This window comes from Halyomorpha halys, unplaced genomic scaffold, assembly GCF_000696795.3.
Source record: "Halyomorpha halys isolate HHAL.00 unplaced genomic scaffold, Hhal_1.1 Scaffold723.1, whole genome shotgun sequence".
Taxonomy (NCBI): domain Eukaryota; kingdom Metazoa; phylum Arthropoda; class Insecta; order Hemiptera; family Pentatomidae; genus Halyomorpha; species Halyomorpha halys.
The window spans coordinates 133,597-155,928 of record NW_027110197.1 but is presented as its reverse complement, the minus strand read 5'-3'; the positions used below and the strand labels follow the sequence as shown (position 1 = coordinate 155,928).

The following is a 22,332-nucleotide window of genomic DNA, read 5'->3' as shown; positions in this document are numbered from 1 at the left end:
CCCGGACCATATTCCTTTCATCTTCACACACGGTCAATCAATAATCTTCCAAATATTAATATAATTGTTACATAAATATGTGTCACTTTAAAGTTTTTAGTTGAAAAGTTTAATATTTTCTCATAGTTCTTCAAATTTTTTTTTAAATTTTTGTTTTATTAAAACAACACTGACATGAATTCCTTGAGATGTAGACTATAATATAGTCAACAAGCATGGGTCATTTATATTATAAAAACAAACTAGAAAAGAAAAAGTGAAACATTTAGCTTTAGTTGGGTATTATCTGCAATAAAAACAGGGAGGGAGGAGTAATAATAATTATTTAAAAAAACAGAAGCTGTGAGAATATCCTGCAAGAAAGTCCCAGTACAATTTACGTTTCATTTGTTTAGTGCCTAAGTAAGCAGCTATCCTAATTATCTTGATTCGTACTTGTACAAAGCATTTTACTATCATTCATTAGTCATTAAATTTTTAAAATTTTCTCTTAAATATATTACTAGATAATGTAAAGGTTCTAATCAAGAGCAATGATTTTAGTCTGGGTTTCTGTTTAGGTAGATGCAGTGTACACTAGATAATTATGCATGATGCAATATAGACTACTTCACTATATTATGTAAATAGTGAAACAAGTAAATACATTATCAGTTAGCTTAACAACTTGTAAATTGTTAGTATTGATTGGATATAGTATTCCAGGCAGTCCCCTGCTTACATCAGGTTTGATTCCTATGTAACTTAGAATTTACTAGGCCACAAAATGGTTCCTGTTATACAATAATTAACGACATAACTATGGAACAAACATAAAACAAAGACTGCTTGTAATTTCAGACTAAAATTTCTACAAAATAAGCCTACTAAGTTCATTTCTAGTTGGTCCATGACCACTGCACTTCTCAAGATGCTTGTAGAATGTTTTATATATTCAAAAACAACCATTTAGATGTCAAAGACCTATTCATTCACAGCAGTTTAGAATTTCCTTTTGAAATTAAAACATCACACTTGTTCAAAGTAAATTATTTTTGAATTAATAATAAATAGAAAATTTATATACTAACCTCTGAAACCCCAACAGAGTTAAAGAAATTTTGTAATCTGTCTGTGGGCTTTGTGACTTCAACGGGTAGATCTAAGACCTGAAATTTTCATATTTTCAAGTAGCATAAAACAAAAGCTGTTACACATATTTAACAATTAATTAATGTATGTCCTCAATATCTATAATAAGATAATTGAACATGCTTCATAAAAGAAAGCATTTTCAAAATTAAAAATTGATAGGGATTGAAATACAGTCTCTTATGTTATAATCTATTTACTCTTAAATTTCTGCCCTCTTCCTAACTTATTTTCCATTGTTTATGACATATTTATTTGTTCATTGATCAAATTGGCTTTAATGATTTTTTTATTACTCAACCCTATAATATAAAAATAAATAATTTGCTTATCTAAATAAGAAGTGAATTTATTAGAAAAAATAATGTTAATATATCCGAATATAGGCATTAGCCACCAGCAAAATGTGATTTTTTTTCTCAGTAATTATTGACTAATCATATTTTTCCCATTCTATTTAATTTTGTAATGAAAACACTCCACTAAAAATTTTCCCTATTTATAAATCTCTATCTATAAAATTATAAAAATTAAACCTTACTTTCCCCCTTAAACTGACTGATTAATCCTTTCCAATAAAAAACAAAATTTTATTTTCATATACATCATATATTTTATATTAATTTAGAATATTTAAGCAAGGGCATTGAAGTTAATATCTTACCAGATAAATGACATCATTAATGTAAAAAAAGTATATCTGTTGTGATTAATGTAAGGAATATAGAATAAGCCATGTCTTTGATTGAGCCACAGTTTTCAAAAAAGGCTCAAATGTTTTCTGTATCTCATTGCTTTCATATTGTCTATCAGTAATTCATTATATGTTTCTTGCAAGATGTATGTATTTTATTTCATAGAAATTATTAATAAAAAAAACAATAATTATTAATACAAAAAACTAAATAGCTGAAAAAATTAAATAAATAAATGTTACTTATATTTCTCATACTCATCAGAATAGATTACTGGCGCCAACAAAAACCCCCGGGATCGTTTTTCGCCGGTTTAGTTCTATTACCATTACTATTAGTTCTATCACCAAATAGATAGCAGCACAAACCATTCTTAGAAAACCTTAGTATTACCTCTCTATTACGTACGCATGGCTTTGTTTACAACCGTAGGGAGGTGTAATGTTTTAGTTTTAAGATATTTCTGTCAAGTAGTGTTGGTTTTTTAGTAAATTGAATAAATTTAAGAGACTTCGTCATGAATACTGAAGGAAAAGTGTGTGCTTACTGTGATTCAATTTCTAAATACAAGTGTCCTAAATGTTTCACTCCATAGTAAGATACCTCTAATTCATTTACCATTATTTACTTTTTCTTCTTAAATTAATTTGAATTATTTTTAGCTGTTCTGTCAAATGTTGCCAACAACACAAACTGGAAAATTGTGTCAAAGCACCTCTTCTAGAAGAGAACAACAAAGTGATTGAAAAAAAATATATTTCTTATCCTACTGAAGACACCTTGCCGCCAGAAAAGCTCCAGAAACTCAGTAAGGCTTACCTTATCTTTTAAACTTAAAATTATAAATTCATGTTTGTTCACTATGAATTTAATTTAGTTGTAAAACTGTAATTAGTTTAATGTAGTTAGAAAACCAGGGGCATTGTTGCATCAGCATATTGGGAAAGTATGTAAATAATTTCTTCAATTGTTTGAAGAATCTTTAGGAAATTAGTTTTATTAAGGGAATAATATTGATATTGTCATGGAAAGTGACTCCTAGTTGAAGATAAAAGACTGTAATTTTCAAACATTATAATGTAAAAGACTTCATTTTGTCTGTGACTGAAATCATCATTTTTAGAAAACTGACCTCTCTAATTAGCATTAATTAAGTATTTTGAGTATAGTTTTTTCACAATTTTTACTGTTTACAATGTTCTCAAAATTCGAATTTCCAACTGTTCGTTTTTTTTTAATAATTGGAGAGGATGACCCCCTTCCTATAATGTTTATGGATAACATCATCAATCTGAGTATATGTTAAGTTGACAATAATTTTATATTGGCTGGTGTTAAAAAAAAAAAAACTCGATAGCTATAATTTCTATAAATCTCATCCTAATTCACATTAGTAATGACAATACATCAATAAAGATTTGCATTTTTTTTTCTCAACTGTATTCAAATCTAACATTTTAATTCTTGTAGCATTTTTTTCTCCTTTATTTAGATAAATAATTATCATGCGATTTCAACATTTCTCTAAACTTATTTTTATTATTTTTTTTTTTAGGGGATAGTATAAGTGTCAAAGAATGCTTAAATAATCCTCACCTAAGGCACATCATGGCTATGATCGATAAGTCCAGTAATCCTACGGATTTGATTGCTCAAGCTATGATGGAACCCATATTTGTTGAATTCGCAACAGAATGCTTAAAAGTAGTCCAACCTCCAGACCAGCCAGAAGTTTATTCATCTGATGAAGATTAAATTACTTGTATATGTTTGTGTGTATATTTTAAATGTTATATTGTACAAATGAAAATTTACTGAATTTATTTATATCTATTGTAAATAAATATTTTATTATGTGTTCAAAGTTTTTTTTTGTTTTTGTTTTTTGAGAAAGTTTGGAAATATTTGACTATTGATAAATAGAAAAAATAACTAAATTTAATTTTCAAAATCATATTTAAGAGTGCATATATGTACGCATTTCACTTAGTTATAGATCATCAAAGCGAGTATACCCATGCACATTAGGCACGCTGTCAATGAAAAGAGGTGATTACAAATAGTTTCAGAGAAAAATAATAGAAAAATTACTAAAGTTTTGGAAAGTAAAAAATTAATATGAGGTGAAGCAACTATACTAAAATATAAAAATATTATTTATATTTTTGTAATAATGTGGAAAGATGTTAACATGCTATCAACAATGCACAATCTAGAGTTTGCTGAAACAAACTAAAGAAAATATTGTAAAGCCAACAGTTGTCTAAGACTATAATAAAAACATGGGTGAAATTGACGGAGGTGATCAACTTGCATTCTTTTGAATATTTATGTTGTTTTCTAAACAATTTATAAGGACAAACATTTCACATTTTCAAACAAAACTTAGCAGAAGAATTACTGGAAACCTAAAATAAATACACCACAAAAAAAAAATGGGCATTTATATCATGTCCATCATTACCACAAAAATTTATAGCTCAATATTTTCCAATCCTTATCTAAACGACATAATCAAAGAAAGCTCGCAGAGGCTGTAGTTTGTTTATTAGAAAAACAAAAGATACATTTTATCAATGTGATAATTGCTATGTGGCATCATGACATGACCATTTCAAATATTATCATTTTGTGCAAAATAATTAGCTCCCAGTCTTCTTATAATTGTTAGTCTATGATGAAGTAAAATTTCTTTTATTTTTCATATTACGAACACTTTCATTTAAATACAATCCAAAAACATTTTGGTGATTCAAACAAATTTTCCACTTTTCTGTGTGGAGCAAGTGGATTAAATGGCCTGTGGTTTGGTTGATTTGAATATCCAAGGTGTAAATAATTTATCGCCATTTTGATTTTAGCATTTATCAATAAGAAAAGATCTAATAAAATAACGATTTCACATAAGCTATAGTAACTACTGAGATAAATCAATTTTGTATTAATTAAATAAATACCCTCATTCGTTCATCAAACAAATGATATTACCTGTTTAGCTATGATTATTATAAATATGATTTTCATGATTATAAATATTTTAAAGTAATATCTAAAAAAAAATCTTTATAACATGGATGGCTTTATGAACCATCTGAGCTCAATATTTACAAAAACATTTTGACCAGTTTTAATCCAACAATATAATAAAATATATACTGCATTTCTCCTAATGGATTCATAGTACTTTCTCTTCCTTTACATCAATAAATAAATACTTTCATTTTTAATACTCAAGAATTTATTAAATGCTGAGATATTTTTTGTTTAATACGTAACAATGTCCTCCCTATTAATTTCTTTTATTTCCTTAATAAAAATTTATATTTTTAATTACTAACTAATCTTAATGTATAAGCAGTTTGAGGAATATAATTACTCGTTATTTATAACAATTCAAAATTTATTAAATAAACAAAAAGAAAACCATTTTTGGTTTTGTACAAAAACATAAATAAAATAATACAACCTTTTATTTTCATTAAAATTATATTTACAATAACTAAATCTTAGATTTTGATTTTTTTTTTTTTTTTAATCGTAGGTTTTGATACTTAAATAATAAGTATGGAATTATTTTTACTTTATAGAATTCTTATATTACAGAATAATATATACATAGTATAAGTTACTATAATACTTTTGTTAAAAATATTCATTTCCTTGTTTTACGTTTATATAAACCAATGTAAACATAATTTATCAAGAAAAGTAAATTTTTATAAATTAAAAGTAAACTAAAACAAACAAAAAAAATCTTTCAATTTTTATAACTGTTAGTTAAAATAAAAACAAACTTTTAATTTTGATAACTTTATTAATTAAAATAAAAAGTTAATATATTGTAAAAGTAAATGAAAATTTGTTTTCCTCTTTTTTATTTATAAGATAATCAAATGAAAATCCAACCATTTCTTGTGTCATAACTTGAAGAGAAATTAATAAAGATCCAAGATACATGATTAATACAAATTAAATGTTGAATATGACAATGTTGTTTCAGAGTTTCTTTTTCATCAGCTAGCACAGATAGGTTTAGTTGGTGGGAAATCCTTTATAGTGTCGATAAGCATGGTAAGCGTCAACTGCATGGGTTATTCCTAAAGCAAATCCTATGGTCTAAAAAAATCAAATTTAAGAATTATAATTATTTTATTATATATTATTATTCTAATATATTATAAATAATATACTCATCAAATTTTACATAAATATAAAGTGAATTCCTATGAAATAATTTATTACTTGATTGATAATTACGTAATAACTTCTATTGATTGAAGCCATTGCTTTGCGGATAAGGAGGGAATCGAGGGGGTCAAATCATTGTATAAACATTTGTTCTAGAATGAATGTATAATCAGATTTATAACATCTTTTAATTAAAAATAAGCGGTATTATCATTTTAATTATAATATTTAAAAAGACATCTATCAGCTACAAGAGAAATATGAAAACTGTTTTATATAATGCCTGTCATAAATTGGTTGAGCAAAAAATAGTAAATAGATCATAAAACTTCCCAATTTTATTTTTCAAAAAGTTGAACATATTCTTTATGTGTGAGACCCTTATCTTCTACAGATTGGACAGAATTTACTTTATGAAGGTAATATTTAAATCATGTCTTACTATTACCTCCGTTTTAATTGGAACATCTGTTTATAAAAATTTTCACGTTTCATAAATAACAAGTTTATACGTTTTTTTTACTACAATTGTATTTTATTATCCGTGGAATATGTTTGGTGCCTATTTGGAAAAATTCCTATTCGTTTCATTGCAAGTCAAATATTATAAACGAGAGTGATGTTTTTGTCTAAAGATAGTTGAGCTCACTCGGAGAAGCATTTTGACATACATATCAATTTACTTCAAGTGATACTTGAGTTTCCTTTTACACAACCTGTTTTGGATACTGTAACCATCACATAGTATTAGGTAAACTTATTCATAAAAAATAAATAAATAAATAAATTGAAAAATGAAACCAATTTATTTCTTACTATGAATAGTTGATAGATAGCCTCATATTACAAAATTGCCAACTGAATATTATTAAGAATATGGTTGTAACTTAATAAATGATCAAATTAGAAAAGGAAGATAAATAATTTTCAATTTTAAATTTATTATATAGCAATCACAAAATACAAAAATATTTTAATTTACTGTATAAAGATTACAAATGTTCCTGAACTGGTGCTTATCCAATATTATTCTATATATCATGAACTACTTAGATCCATTTTATTATGTAACTAATATTATTGCTCCTTAAGTAGGATTCAAGTATACCAAATTATGGTTAGGGATGAATAAAAAAAAATAAAACTTCTAAAAAAAATCACTTTTAAAACATAAATAAATGAAAACTTAGCACTGTACTGAGATTCAAACTTAACCAATTAACATGATGAAATGAATACTTTTAATTACTATCAGCAACGGTTATTGCAACTAGGTTTGCTACAAACATAAATATAATAAATATTATTAAGAATAAACATAATAAGTACAATCCTTCACTCAAAAGAATAAAATAAATTATCTTACTCAATTGGAAACACTAATTTCTAAGAAAGAATCTCGTTTTACATACAAATGCAAAGTGGAAATATTTCTTTAAAAAAAAAGTTTATTTTTAAGAGGAAACATAGATAAATTAAAAATTTTCTGCTATAAAAAAATCTGAAAACGAGGCATAGGAGTTCTTTTGAATAAGTTAATTCTTCTTTTCATTCAAATTTTCATCAAACAATTTTCACCTTTACGACAAAATAAAAAGAAACATGTCACTTATAGTTCAATTATTCGTAAAGTATGGAGAAGTAAGAGTTCTTCCCCTCTTCCGGACTGTTTTCATTTTCCTACAGGCATATCCTTGTGAGCGAGCTTTAATAATACTACTGCTAATATAATAATAATAGCAGTATGACCAAAGGAAAAAAAAAATGTTAAATTAAGTACAGTTGTTTGTAAGTAGCAAGATTTAGAACAACTCTCTAATTCAAGAATAAATATAATACAACATATATCTCACAAACAAACTTAAATCAAGATACAACTTAGGAACAAGCCCTCAATTAGCTGACAGTATTATGCCATCCATAACATAAAACAACATACATTCGAAAAATGATAAATTACAACAAATAAAACACAGTTCATAGAGGAAAAGATGGTTCCAACTTCATGTTATTAACAGACTTTGTAATTAATTCCAAAGATTCATCTTCTGTTTCTTCAAACGTCTTTTTCCATAACTGCTCATCGGCAATGAGCAATTTCTCTATAGGAAAAGAATGAACAGCCATATCGTTGAAGACATCTGAGTATTTGAAATTATTAGGTATTTCAATCTCCACCATAGAAGGGCCTATAAAATACAAGTAGGGCAAATGCTTTTGAAGTTCTCTGTCTGGACTACCAGCCATAATTTCTGAAAATCTATTCCCAATAATCACGCAATTGTGCAGACCCAAACCCCAATTGGCACTGATGATATTATTAAAAAGTTTATTTGGGCAATGTGGTAAGAAAAACAGAGTCGTTTTATCTACTTTACGTTTTCCTTTTTCGTTATAAGCTATCAAACTGCATTTTTCTGTCATGAGTATATCTTCTTCCAGTTCTTTGAACTGAGGATCATATAATAACACTTCACAGTCATAACACTGCTGGAGGGCCAAAAGTAATGCTAGCTGATATAATGCGATCTTACATTCAGAGAAATTCCCTAGACCATAACACACTATATCCTCGATATGGTTCTTGCTTAAATGTGTCAGAGACTGTTCAATAGATGACTTGGTTGCTGCAAAAATATTTGTAGTGATGATCTCATGTTTTGCATTCATAATTTTCTGGGTTAGCCTATCGCGATATGAGGTGGACAATACATCGTACATGATAAAGTATTCTTCATGATTCGATTTTTTCTTATGCTTCTTTTTTTTATAAGAAACTAACGTGAAAGACATAAAGATTAAAATAGACACAAGCACTTCGATAACCTTCTCTTCTCCTTTGTTGATGGCTTGGAGGAAGGTTGATGGTGACCAAAACAAAAATAGACCAAAGAGGTAGACACAAACTCCACCCATCAACGATTCACCTAGAGGTTAATTGAAAAACTATCTCTAATAAAATATAAACCTTTGGTGTGTCCCTGTGCAATAATGCACCTGATTATTTAATAAATTTTGATTTTTCATGTACCTATTGATTAAAAAACAATTTTATTTATAAAATGAGTAAGTGTAAACCCTGAGATTATAAAATTCCGTTAATAAAGTAAATAATACAACATAAACAAAATGTTTTTCATGACTTAGTAAAAAGCATTTTTGATTAAACAAAACATCAAAATTTTTATTTATTTTGTTACAGTATTAATATTTGTCGCCTTTATCACTTTTTGAATTTAATATCATAAAATATATTTTTAAAAGTAATTAGTTGAGTTATGTCATACAATACCGCTACTTTGTTTGGAGAGTGGCAAATCTGGCAAAAAAAAGTTTTGGTTTTATTCTGAAAAAGGTGTACTTCAAAGATAACTTAGACAGGGGTTTCTTTTTCTGCTGTGGGTCCTCTATAGACTATCCCAAAGCTATTAGGGTTGTCAAAAAGTAGCTACAGTATACAACTTTAGAATACGTTAAATAAAGTATTATTTTTTTGCCAAATGTGTCACTATTCATGCAAACCCACTGCTGCGCATACAATATCGCTATATTGTATTCCATAACTCAACGAAGCAACTTACAGAACTTAAAGAACTACATTCATTTATTCACGTTTTGTTTTCCAACTAATACAAATTATCATCATTTGATTATTCTGGTGATTTGTTTCTACTTACATAAGCAGCAATCATTGCGGGGTAAGATATAAACCCCATAGTCACCAAATAGACAGGATAGAGATACAAATTTACAGCTATCGATAGGAATGTCGAAGCGCTGAGGTATGAAAAAGCAGCGCTCAAATTAAAGATTATTTCCTGTAAAGAGTTTTAAAATAATTAGTGAACATAACTGATGATTGTATTTATTTAAAAATCTATATTCTTACAAATATCGATGTTCTTATTAGGTTGTAGGTATTTTCTGATAAAACGTAGCATATCAACAACAGTGTCACACCAGAGGTAGCTGCTGCATTTGCCGAGAGAAGCGAGTAAAAAGACATGCCAATTAGTTGTGCTTGAGCAGGTCCGAAATTCATTAACATAGTCTGACACAAACCACCTAGGATCTAGAAAGGAAACAAAAATTATTTGTAGTCATGGGGTATTCTTAGAAACTCAAACCAGTTTTATCTTCATTTCTAACAAAATGGATGTTTGTTATCAACAATCGAAATTAAAATAAAGCAGTTGGCGCATATTGGCGTTTCCCCGTCAGGACCGCCTTTAGCGAGGCTGGTCTGGAATAATACAACAGTCTCTCCTTCTTCCCATTCAATATTTAGTGTACTCTTTTTTTTTTTATAAATAAGGTTACACAATTAGAGGGTGATACAATTATGTGATATAATTTACTCTGATTTTTAGTCTACTCCTATACTTTTCTTGTGCCCGGGCAAAGAGATTTCGCCCCTCCCAGTTATTGGAACTGCTTCTCGTGTTACCATTTAAGGTTTAATTGTAAAGTGGTCAATATCGAAAACTGTTATTTTTGTAACTATTATAGTAACTCTTTCATGTTTAGTTTACAGTAGTACGGTTTCAGAGCTCTGCCATAAGTTATTTCTAAAATGAAATAACTTTCGAGGAAGTTAGCTAGCTATTGTAAAATACCATTAATATATAATATTAAATTCTGATGTATATTATAAAATATTTATTAATATATTTTATAAAATATTTATTTGCAGAGAAAACAGAGATATTATGCTTGCTACAACACAATTCAAAACTATCAACGAATTGATAGACGCTTTGGAGGTAAAGGATTTGGAATGGAAAATCGTACTGCGCTTGCCCTTACGGGTTTGATGGTAGTTTTGACTCGTGTTGGAACGGACCTATTTTCAGTTCGGAGGGAGAGTAAATTCGATAAGATTGAGCAAATTGTTCTCGATCGTTTGAATAAGGGGCAGCGGTTAGTTCAATAAAATTAAATATCAGTTTTCTAACAGAAGTATTCAGTCAAAACAATCATGTTTAGTTTCATGATGATTCAAAAGCTTTAATTGATACTGAAAACGACGTTATTAGTTAATTTAAATGTAAAAAAAAAAAAATGAAGTATTTATCTTCAAAAAATATTAAATTTAACAACATAAATTCGACTTTACTTACTCGGAACAAATACTTTGTAGATCATTTCCTGTTGAATTACAATTGTACTATCGATGTGTCAAGAAAGTTATATCGAAATATGTATGTTATTTATAAATAATGTTTTCATAAACGACTAAGAATTCGTCTTAGAATATATTTGACTATGAATTCGTCTTTAAGCTGATGGAAACAATTACCTAATGTTTTCATTTATTATTATGACCGGCTCACTCGCTGGACCGGCAATGTCTCAGTGTCCACAAAAACGGTTAAACAGAGTTCAACTGTACATACCTAATTTATAAAATTCATATTTCTGTGGTATAAATGTGGTCATATATGCATAATATACAGCAGGCAGGAATTATCTAATTAAAGACTAAACAAAATAAGGTATTATAATAACTGATATTCTTCTCCTATTTAATAAGTACATTATTTATTTTTACAAATACATTTTTATTAATACAATCTTTCTTGATTTTATTTTTAAACTATCATAAAATACGTTCATATAGTTTTAAAAATATTATTTGCTTGAAACAAATAAAATTATTATTGGGATTTATTGATGTAAAATGTTTAATAAAATACATTTTAGTAAAAACTGAAATGGATTTATGGAATGATCTTAGTAAATCAGCAGAAACGATTGAATGTTATTGTCGATTTGAGGTTCAATTAAACTTATAACAGTATATATAAAATACTCTCTTACCATTTCTATTATCTTGAACATTCCATGTGATGAGTGTAAGAAGCCAAGATGTAAACACTTACAACATCCACAACCTATACCTGAAGAACTTGGCACTTTGATTCTCCTCACAGGCACGTTCATAGTGGTTTTATCAACTATGTGAAATTTACTTTATATAAAATTGAAAGTTTAAAAAAAATATTTAAAATATATAAGACTATGAACGATCATGTGCTAAGGGACATTGACTGTAGGTCCACAAGCTGTCTGAGCTATTCTTGAGTGTATGTCCCCTACCCTCCTTCCTCTATCATGAATCAAAATAGACTCAGTCTGGAAGGATTAGGGTAAATCCAGCTCTTCAATTTTTTTAAAATTTAATATAAATTATGAAAAGATATTTCTAATAAAAAATAAATACAAAGCATTATAGTACAAAAAAAAGGCATAGATTTTATATTGACGAAGGTAAACATTCTCTTTGGCACAATAATGAATTCAAAATGAAAATAATAGAAAGATTGTAAAAATAAATATTCCATAATTTTTTTTAAAAAAAAGCTAAACTAATTAGGAAATATATGAAAAATATTTGACTGATTTTAATCAAATAAATGTTAATAAAAAAAAATGTTTTCTCTAAAATTAAGAATGCTTAGTAAACAATGGATTAAGCTTTTAACTTAGAAGTAAGATAAGGAGTGAGATAGTAGATTAAGATGATAATTCCAAATAATAATTTCAAGATTAATCAGACAAAAACAACATAAAAGCCAGTTTGTTTATTTTTATAATTTTCTTTTAAAACTTGTACAGAATTGCACCTACTATTTTATGTCTTACTTCATAACTTTCTTTATTTGATTGTTTTTTTAAAATCATTTTTTGATTTCAGATAAAGTATAATTGGTAATAATGGAACACTGTCCGACTTTTGAATGTAGATAGTTATTTTAATCAAAATTCAAATCTATTCTCAAAATTGAATGTCATGAAAGCTATACATTCATATAAATTACATGATTTTCAATTTTATGAATTAAAAAAAAAAATTATATCTTAGACAATATATTAGAATCCAGTTAATAATTAAGTAAATGAAATTATGATAAATAGATATCATAATTGGCTGATTAAATTCATTAGATTGGTTATAACAATAAAAAATCATTTTTAGCTAACCAACCAATCATCAATTTTAAATAGATATTATATTAAATAAAATTTATAATTAATTTTACACGTATACAATACTTTTTTTAAACTTTTAATCAACAGGTTTCATCATAACCTTGTTTTTAATAATTAAATTTAAATATAAATAAGATGGTTGATTTAAAGATTTTACAGTATAAAGAAAATAAAGAACTGAAAGGGTTTTATTTTGTTTCTATTTTTAATTGCTTTTTGCAATAAAAGAATATTTGATTTTGAATATATTTAAACTTATTTAATACAATTGTTATAATTTTTTTTCAACAATTTGTCAAAAAACAAATCGATGGGAGGACCCCTCTTTGCTATAATAAGAGAACACTACTGAAAAAATCTAGACTGACGGCCAGGAAAGTGAAGTAATATTTTTTATTTGAGAAATAAAGTTAGTATTTGTTTTTCACACCTCAAAAAACTGTTAAATTTGGATGATTTTCATAGAAATTGGAAAAATAAATTTGGCTTACTAGGGTCTACACTTTTTTTTTTTTTTTTCAAAAAATACATTAACTTCAATATGACCACTGATCTACTCAAAATTTATGAGTGGTTTAAGGCCATCTAAACTGCACAAAATATTACAAACTAAAACTATGTAAACAAATTAGAAACAAAGATATAAAATAAAATATTAGAGACAATTTTCTTTATTTGGGACTACATTTTCTTCCATAAAAAGGTATAAAGATTTTGATATCTGTTGGAAGAGTGAGTTTATACAAAGAATTCAGCTTTCCAACAGTCATAATAACGTTCGATTTGATTTATTTATTAATTTAGTTAAAATTTCTAATTTTTGATTTATATGAAATTTCATATTTAAGGATTTCATAAGACGCTAAAAATAAATCTGACTTGTTTAAAAAAAAAAATGGACTAATTTACTGAAAGAATGTTTTGATTTTTGTAATTTTTAATACATTTAAATACAATAATAAATCTTTTGTTCTTATTCTACATGAAAAACCAAATCGATTGATATATAATATTATTGAATATATGTTCAGCAAATGCAGAATATCAGAGATACACATGTGAAATCGGTGATCTCACATACGTAGCCTCTCCTTGTAAGATATACATCTACATTAGTAGTAACAATGAATGAATAAGCTATTAAATTATTAAAAAGTAAACCCCATATGTATAATTTAAATGTTAAGGATTAGAAATGGTTTTCAAGAATTATCAAAAACAAATTTACTTAAGAAAATAGCAAATATATTCACACATACAATCATAGCAGAAATATTCAAAACATTAAATATATACAAAATGTATAACATAAAAATTAATAGTATAAATAATAAAAACAAGGTATTAAAGATAACATTTAGCACTTATGCTTTCCGTCCTAGATTAATCATTATAAAAGCAGCTAAGAGAATCAATAATCTGGAAAAGTAAATTTAAAACAATAATATTTTCAAAGGAACAATATGTGTTTGATTCTAAAAGGGTATAACATCCATAGTGCCAAAGAGCAGGTAGCGTTGAGAATCTGTTTGTAATGTGCTTTTGTGTTGAGAATCTGTATTAAAAATAATTTATTACTGCAGTTTTCGATTTTTTTGTTTTCTAAGCTTGTACTAAAGATAAAAAATCCCCAAGTAGTTTTTAACCAATGAACTAGTGGATTTGTTGGCTAATGTCGGACAGATAAATACTCTACTGATGTCTGACACAAAACAAACAGTACCTGAGTTATATAAGATTATTAATGTGAGAATCAAATTAACCTAATTGTACAATTTTTATATAAAATGAAACTAACAAATTTAAATGATCTAGAATTTGAAATGAACAACCTAAAGCTTCAAGATCCAAGCAACAGTAAATACAGCACTTATACAATCCTAAGCAATTAAAGGATTGATTGAGTATATCTAAAATTATATTAAAAAATAAACTTAATTTCTCAACAGACTAAATGGGAGAAGCTAATAAATTTTCTTGAGGAACTAACAATTAACTTTATAATGATTTAATTCCTCATATTTCCTTAAATGGATTACTTTGTTTTTGTTAAAATAATTTGTCGTAAAAATGCCATGGAAGACAGACAAAACCAAATGCATTTTGGACCCTCTGGGATTATGTGCTGGTGATAAGTTATTATCCCAAATGTAATATTTACAAGAAATATCTGAAAACAATTTTTTCTGAAATTAATTACGAACAGTACTTTACAATCTAAAACTTTATAGTGATATCTAGTTGCTAATAATAACTTAAATACCAAAGCTCATTTATATTAATAAATAATTACATATAACAAGAACAAAATTTTTTATAATTTATTTTACAAAGGCTAGTAATAAAAATTTAAAGTATAACTTAATGAAAATTGATTATTTTCTATTTGAGTGGAAGTCAGTGAGTCTTCAATAGTTTCTAAGATGTTATAAAAATAATATATGTTTATCGTTTATAAAATTGATTTTTACCAAATACAGTACTTTTAGTTTTTACAAAAATAAGTTAACACAATAATTTTTGTTATTAACAATACATTTTTTAGAAAGAGTAGATCGACAGTCAGAATTGTTGTTTTCAAAACTCAGTGTTGTTATTACATACAGTGTTTTATTATAAGTATAAATTCTTCTGGCCAATGTATGATAACTTTACAGGAAGAATTTAACATTACTTGGAAATAATAATAAAAAGACTAATTCCACATTTAGAGTCAGAAATATTCTAGATTAATATGGTTAGTTTTACTAAGCTAACAATGGTGATGGTTTCATATGTAATGTTAAATTTATTAATAAATGCCATCAATCCAATTATATCTGTATAAATTAAGTCATTCAAATTAATTCATGCTTTTTTAAAATGATGATCACTGAATTTTCCACATACTTGACATGTTTAAGTACATCAAACTTACACAAAATAAAGTACCCTCTAAGGTATACTGTTTCTTAACTTTTTGTAATATATTACATAGCATTAAAAAAAAATAAAAAAAATATTATATTACTATTTTACTTCATTTTTTCATATCCCTGGGTAATGTATACATCTTTTGAAGATATTCTCATTGAAGGTAAAAATTAATGATTATTGTTTAACCTTCTTTATAATTTTAATTTTTTAAAATCTGCAAGTGGTCACATCAGCTATTCAACTTTCAGACTCAGCGATGCTTGTACTCAAGAGGAACGGCCAGAGAACCAAGATCAAAGGCATTGAAAGTACTGGCAGATTTAAAATTTAATTTGATAATCTTACTTTTAGGAGGGATTATTCATGCAATCTTCTTTCAACAAAATAATTACATATAGTTTTTATAGACATACAATGCACAATTTAAAACTAGATCTTTCACATTCTTAAAGCTATTGCAAAATTGACCAGCATTTTGGTAGCTTCATAGAAACAGGGAACACTGTGGTAAGCACAATTTTCATTTCAATATTTCTTTTCTTTAGTAGATAAATTTACAATCCTCTGTAAGACCTGAAGGCTAAAACTGTGCTCAAGAAGTAGAGAATGGATAGGATGAGACCCAAGATCTAAAAATTAAAAAAATAACATTATATTTATGATGAATCCAACTGCCAAGTGAGTCAAACTCAACTAAAATTGTGGCCTAGTAAGATTCATGTGGACCACATCACATTTAGATTTTTTAAAAGGAATTATACATAAGATTATTTAACCATAATTAATTTACTATCAAGATAACAATCTGACAATCATGCCATCATCAGGAACATCTATTTATCATCACATGATCATCTGGGATGAAAAAGGAACTATGGTATTAAATAACCAAAACAAAATGAACAAACGAATAACAGAATAAAAGTTCTTGTATGATGCCATAGAACATGCATACCGAGTTCACACCACTTTACAATTTTAGGATTGTAAATATATGGTATATGATATGATGTTTAATATTATGATTATCATACAATCTAAATGATCTCTAGTAAACAATTGTATTTAATATATTCAACATTTCAAACACATACATAATTATGAATTTATTTATTTTAAAAAGTAAGTAATTTTTTTCCCTCTTACTTTGCGAAAAGTGTGTTCTAGTCTATGGAACTTTTGGAAAAATTCTTCTATAAGGCTGGTATTCACATAATGATTTCATAGTTTCAAATGCGATGTTGGCATTTCTAGGCTACCTCTTATTAGGATTGTATCTCTTCCTCGACTTTATCCCCATCATTATCATTGTCGTAATTTTTGTTTGTTGAAATATTTTGAATGATGTCACTATCATTTGGATTGTTTGGAATCTCACTTGTTGTGGCATCAGTCTCAATTCCTTCCCTCCCCCCACCCCGGAATATAATCCCTAAGGCTTTTTTCTCCTTCTTCTTAACAATTGTTTTCTAAGTCAGTCTCATTATTGAAGTAATCCCAACTTATTTTTGTTTCTTATATCTGAAGTGTTACCTCTTAAAACTGGGAAAATTTAAAATGGTGATCCGCCTTTCAACTAGCCTTTCATCCTAGACTTCTTTAAAACAAAGTTTCTTATGAGCAAGTTATATTGTAATAATAAAGCCTATTGAATAGAAATGTTATTCCTAAAATATTCAAACACTTAGATTTGAAAAATTTGGTGTAATACCTTATTAATATGTAAAAATATAATAAATATTAAATAATACTCATTTATAACTTATATAACACAAAGATAATGAGATAAATAAATAAGATTTGTACTTACAACTGAACTAAAAAATGGCTTGTAATTATAGGAACGTTGACCCCGATCATTCAGTTCTATTAAGAATGTAATAGATGCAGATAATATCAACATGAACGCTACTATGTGGTACACAATTTCCTAAAAACAATGATCAAATTAGAAGTTAAAATAAATATAAAGCTAAGAATACTGATGTATATAAGCATAATTATTTCATATAATTTAATAAGATAACAGTAAATAATTTGTTAAACACTAATTGGATTTTAAAATCAAATTCTAGTGATAAATAAACAAAAAATTCATAAATCAAAATATCTATTGAAGAGAACTGGCTTGGCTCATCATGTTGACAGTGAAAGATGTCTTACAAATTTAGTGATCAGTAGTTCATAATTACTCATACACTTTGATTTGCTTTCTATAATTTACTTTATCTATTAATCAGTAATCAGTAAATTATCAACTGTTACTAATCGGAACTCTGCCTAGGAAGACAACAAATCATTATCCCCCCAAAATTTAACTATAATAATCATTGTCACTGAATCTGTCCTAGGCATGGGTCTTCCATCCACAGATGATATAAATCCATAGATGATGTAAATTCAATTTTTGACTTAACCAGACTCATAGTTAGGAGTCCGATGTCTATCTGACTGAGCTACTCCATTTAATAAAAAATAAAATAAAAATTTAAAGCTATTAAAAAAAAAATTAAAGAAAAGAAAACTAATAATAAACTCATTTCTCTAATTGAAGTGAATAAAATAAAAATATTGTTTTACTTTTTTAAAAAAATTGAATAGTTATTAATCTAGTTAACAGTTATAGTTTTCCTTTTGTGACAAAATAGTTTTGATAAATTTAATTAAGCTACTCTATATTTTGAAAAATAAAATTATATAGTAAAACTACAAAAAATTCTTAATGCATTGCAAAGGTTAGAACTGTAACTTCTTTTCTCTTTTCAGGAACTGCACAAGGTTTATTAGATCACACATGAACAAATATAGTGTTTTGGGACTCAAGTTGCAGTTTATTTATTTTACTAGTCTCATATATAAAATTATACTTGAAAGTAAAAATAATTTTTTAATAAGCAACATGATATATTTTTCTACTTACAAACATTGTTTTAGCAATGATGGTTGCTGTTGATAACGACAGCAAACAAGATAATAGTAGACAAAAACTGGCTACAAAAACAGTTGTCACTGCTGCGAGGAAGAACTGTTCTGGAAGACCATATCGGCTATAGTAGTCATTAATGTAGATACTCATAAGGGTTAGAGCTACACCTCCAATTACCTATTAAAATACAAATTGTTAATTGATGCTCTAAGGTTCTAATTGAATAATTATGCAGTAAATGTTAATAAAATAATATAAAGCTACTATTATAAATATTATTGAATTTATAAATGGAATTTGGTCCGGGTGCGGTAAAATAAAACTCAAATAGTAAATTGGTGTACTATTTTTATTTGAGCCAACATTTTGCCCCACGTTGCAGGGCTTTGTCAGGGCTAAAAAAATATACAAACACTTGACATAAGTACAAAAAAAAAAATTAGTGGAAAATAACAAGGGTATACAATGAAACGTAAAATTTAATAAGAAAAATTAAAGGTTATAAACAATAAATGAAAACAGTAACAGTAACAGATAAAGAGAAGAAATATTAAAGAAAGTACAAATTAAGAGATGAAAAGGGATAAGAATAAAATCAAATGAAAATGAACAAGACAATTCTTATCCCTTTTCATCTCTTAATTTGTACTTTCTTTAATATTTCTTCTCTTTATCTGTTACTATTACTGTTTTCATTTATCGTTTATAACCTTTAATTTTTCTTATTAAATTTTACGTTTCATTGTATACCTTTGTCAAGTGTTTGTATCTTTATTAGCCCTGACTGCAACATGGGGCAAAATGTTGGCTCAAATAAAAATAGTACACCAATTTACTATTTGAGTTTTATTATTAGTTTTAATAGAAAAGTTTTTATTTCATAAATATTAATAAGTACAATAAATAATACAATGCTTCTAGATACACCCTTGTACAATTCATTTTTCTTTGATCCCTATTATATATGAGTTATTTGTTATATTTTGGTGAAAAATAAACAGGAAGAGAAAAAAAACCCAAAACAGTATTGAAATAAAATTAAATATAGACTGGTATTGATGATTTTGACAGTAGTATATGTTTAATTTGTTTATGCTTATATCTATGGGTCGTTCTTTTAATATAATGTCCTATTTCAGTTATTAAAGCATTTAAAGAGTTAGAAAGATTGAAAGTAATAATGAGTCAATTTGTATATGAATTCATGTAGGGTGTTTATATTTAATTCTTATTGCATCTTAGGAATTCTTGGTTAACATGAATAGTTGTAAACAATTATTTGACATTTATTTTGGAATACTTGTAGTTTTTTAGTTGGTTAAATTAGTAAAGCTCCATGTGAAGCTTACATATATTATTGTAGGTCTTAGTTCTGATTTTTGGGTTACTAATTTATTTATTGGAGATAGTTTTGATTTTTTATTAAAATATGGAAACGTTTTGTACATTATTTTCTTTGTTGTTTTCTAATTTTAGATTAATATGCAGATTGAGAAATTATTGTCTAATATGATTCATGAGTATTTTTTGGATTTGGCAAATGATCTAAGAGTATCATTTAAAACTACCTTCAAGGGAAGTATAGATCATCGTTTTGTAAAAACTGTGCATTCTATTTTTTTTCAATATTTTGATGTAACCCAATTATTGGTATAGATGTTTTTTGAAAGATTCTTTTAGTTCAAAACGATTTATTATATACATTTAGATGGTTAGTAGACAAGAGCAAAATCTTAAAAAATTCCAGGGGTGGAAGAAAAATATCTAGAACCACAAAAGACATTTGGTCAATACCAAATGAATTCATACACAAATTTTGAACCTCTTAACTTAAGTTTAGAGGAGGCTGAAAAAGGTATGTGGGACCTTGAAAAGCACAAAAAAAAATTTTGAAAATACCGAAATTATAAATGAAATTCATACCCACTTTTAAGGCATTGTTCTGCTAAGAAAAAATCCATAAGAACCGAATTTGTAGGTATTTTCATCAGAAAAGGGGCAATGGAAGTGCCCAAATGTAATCTAGGGTATACAAACATATAAACAAGAAACGGAGAGTTTGGAGCATGGTTAAAAATAGGAGCAGAAGAACTTTACGAATTTGAGCTGAGAGACAAATTGTATTCTTCTTAGGGAAGTGGGAAAAAAATCCGAAAACCCTGTTATATCATTGTTATGTGGTGAGCTATTGATAAAGGACAAGGAAATACATCTTTACAGAGAATGAACTATATATATCAGTAATTCATGAAACTTGCAGATGGGTTATGAAGCCTTTGATACAAACTCAATTATTTCCCGGAAAAATACTACTATAATTCTTTTAGTAATAAAAAATCCATAATTTTCTGCACCCATAATACTCGACAATGCTAATCACATCTTCAATTATTGTTTTTTTCATAATGATTGTTTTACATTTAAGCATTATGATTTTTTATGATTTAAAATAAATTGAATTCATAATTAATACTAAGATTTTCGAGAGTCGTCAAATCTTACACGTTCCAACTCAGCTGATTGCCATTTTATATATATTCTATATTCTTTTGCACAAGTTATTTAATACGTATATTATTCTTACAAACAATTTTATGTCTCAATTTATTTTTTTTTAAAAAAATTAGAAGAAATTTGATGTACTTAATGTACCAACCATATCCAGTCGATGGAAATATAATATTAGGTCTGATCTCATAGAATCGAAATTCCATGCAGCCTTTTCGAAGGACGAATTCAATGATGTAAGTGGGTGGTATCGGAACAGACTATTCTTTCAAAGGTTTATGATTTAGAGTCTACATAATAATGGAGAGATCCAAAGCCATATAAGATGAGCACTGGGGGACTATGATGCCGGATGACGTCAACCACGTTTAGGATGTGAGGCAACACGTGTCCTTGCCCCAATGACCCACCTCCAGGGCGAGCCCATATTAGGACGAATGGACCGGTCGGGTGCGCCCAGTCTGCGAAGGGTGAGTTATTACCGATGGGATGATAACAGAAAGGGACAGAAAATGTCATTGAGTTTTGAATAATAAAAATTTAAAAAACAAGTATTTTACATTTGCTCAAATTAACTATCATAGAACAAATAAAACAAGAGGAAAAATGATCAAATCGAGCAATGCAACAATTTTTGAAAAGATGTGAGAGGCAACATAGCAATAAATGAGAGAAAACATTTAAAATTTTGTCATTAAAAAAAAAACATGAAATAAGGGTCTATTATTTTTCCAGATAGATAGCGCAGCTCCAAGATAAAAAAAACAAATCACAAAATAATGAATTATTTTTAAAACAATTTTGATCCTTTTTCTCTCAACTTTATTCTTTTTTAACATCCGGCGTTTCGGTCTCTCAGGTCATTCTCAAGGATTCCTACAAACAGCTCCTTTTAATTACTTTTATAACAAATTTCCTTCACTTACATACTGATTTCTGGCAATTAGCCGGCATTTAAGAATTGTAACGAAAAAA

General features: G+C 27.1%; 4 protein-coding genes across 4 annotated transcripts; 1 reads left to right on the top strand and 3 right to left on the bottom strand.

Annotated features, from left to right (window-relative positions):
* Positions 1–2,213: 2,213 nt before the first annotated feature.
* LOC106685668 (zinc finger HIT domain-containing protein 3) lies at positions 2,214–3,693 on the top strand. Its single transcript, XM_014428479.3, has 3 exons — positions 2,214–2,420; positions 2,489–2,634; positions 3,382–3,693. Exons 1-3 carry the CDS (start codon positions 2,344–2,346, stop codon positions 3,579–3,581), a joined length of 423 nt encoding a protein of 140 aa, XP_014283965.1. The 5' UTR covers positions 2,214–2,343; the 3' UTR covers positions 3,582–3,693.
* Positions 3,694–5,626: 1,933 nt separating this feature from the next.
* On the bottom strand, positions 5,627–12,087 carry sing (MARVEL domain-containing protein sing). The gene is made up of 4 exons (XM_014428482.2): positions 11,835–12,087; positions 9,904–10,086; positions 9,692–9,832; positions 5,627–5,942 (listed from the first exon to the last, which is right to left on the bottom strand). The coding sequence occupies exons 1-4, from the start codon at positions 11,955–11,957 to the stop codon at positions 5,859–5,861; spliced, it is 531 nt and encodes a 176-aa protein (XP_014283968.1). The 5' UTR covers positions 11,958–12,087; the 3' UTR covers positions 5,627–5,858.
* Positions 6,936–8,966, bottom strand: LOC106685671 (SRR1-like protein). Its single transcript, XM_014428481.3, has one exon. It carries the CDS (start codon positions 8,928–8,930, stop codon positions 7,992–7,994), a length of 939 nt encoding a protein of 312 aa, XP_014283967.1. The 5' UTR covers positions 8,931–8,966; the 3' UTR covers positions 6,936–7,991.
* Positions 12,088–14,216: 2,129 nt separating the features above from the next.
* On the bottom strand, positions 14,217–19,026 carry LOC106685670 (uncharacterized; the record flags this gene model as incomplete). The annotated part of the gene is given in 3 exon segments (XM_067048349.1): positions 14,217–16,552; positions 17,734–17,853; positions 18,844–19,026. Coding segments are annotated over 3 exon segments (378 nt in total), but the record flags the coding sequence as incomplete, so codon positions are not given.
* Between the last annotated feature and the right edge of the window lie 3,306 nt (positions 19,027–22,332).

Excerpts from the sequence above, each read along its gene's own strand:
- LOC106685671 (XM_014428481.3), bottom strand. The coding sequence starts at position 8,930 with ATGGGTGGAGTTTGTGTCTACCTCTTTGGTCTATTTTTGTTTTGGTCA.
- LOC106685668 (XM_014428479.3), top strand. The coding sequence starts at position 2,344 with ATGAATACTGAAGGAAAAGTGTGTGCTTACTGTGATTCAATTTCTAAA. Across the intron at positions 2,421-2,488 it reads CCTAAATGTTTCACTCCATA|CTGTTCTGTCAAATGTTGCC; the intron begins GTAAGATACCTC and ends AATTATTTTTAG. Across the intron at positions 2,635-3,381 it reads AGAAAAGCTCCAGAAACTCA|GGGATAGTATAAGTGTCAAA; the intron begins GTAAGGCTTACC and ends TTTTTTTTTTAG.
- sing (XM_014428482.2), bottom strand. The coding sequence starts at position 11,957 with ATGAACGTGCCTGTGAGGAGAATCAAAGTGCCAAGTTCTTCAGGTATA. Across the intron at positions 9,833-9,903 it reads TAATAAGAACATCGATATTT|GAAATAATCTTTAATTTGAG; the intron begins GTAAGAATATAG and ends AACTCTTTACAG. Across the intron at positions 5,943-9,691 it reads CCGCAATGATTGCTGCTTAT|ACCATAGGATTTGCTTTAGG; the intron begins GTAAGTAGAAAC and ends TGATTTTTTTAG.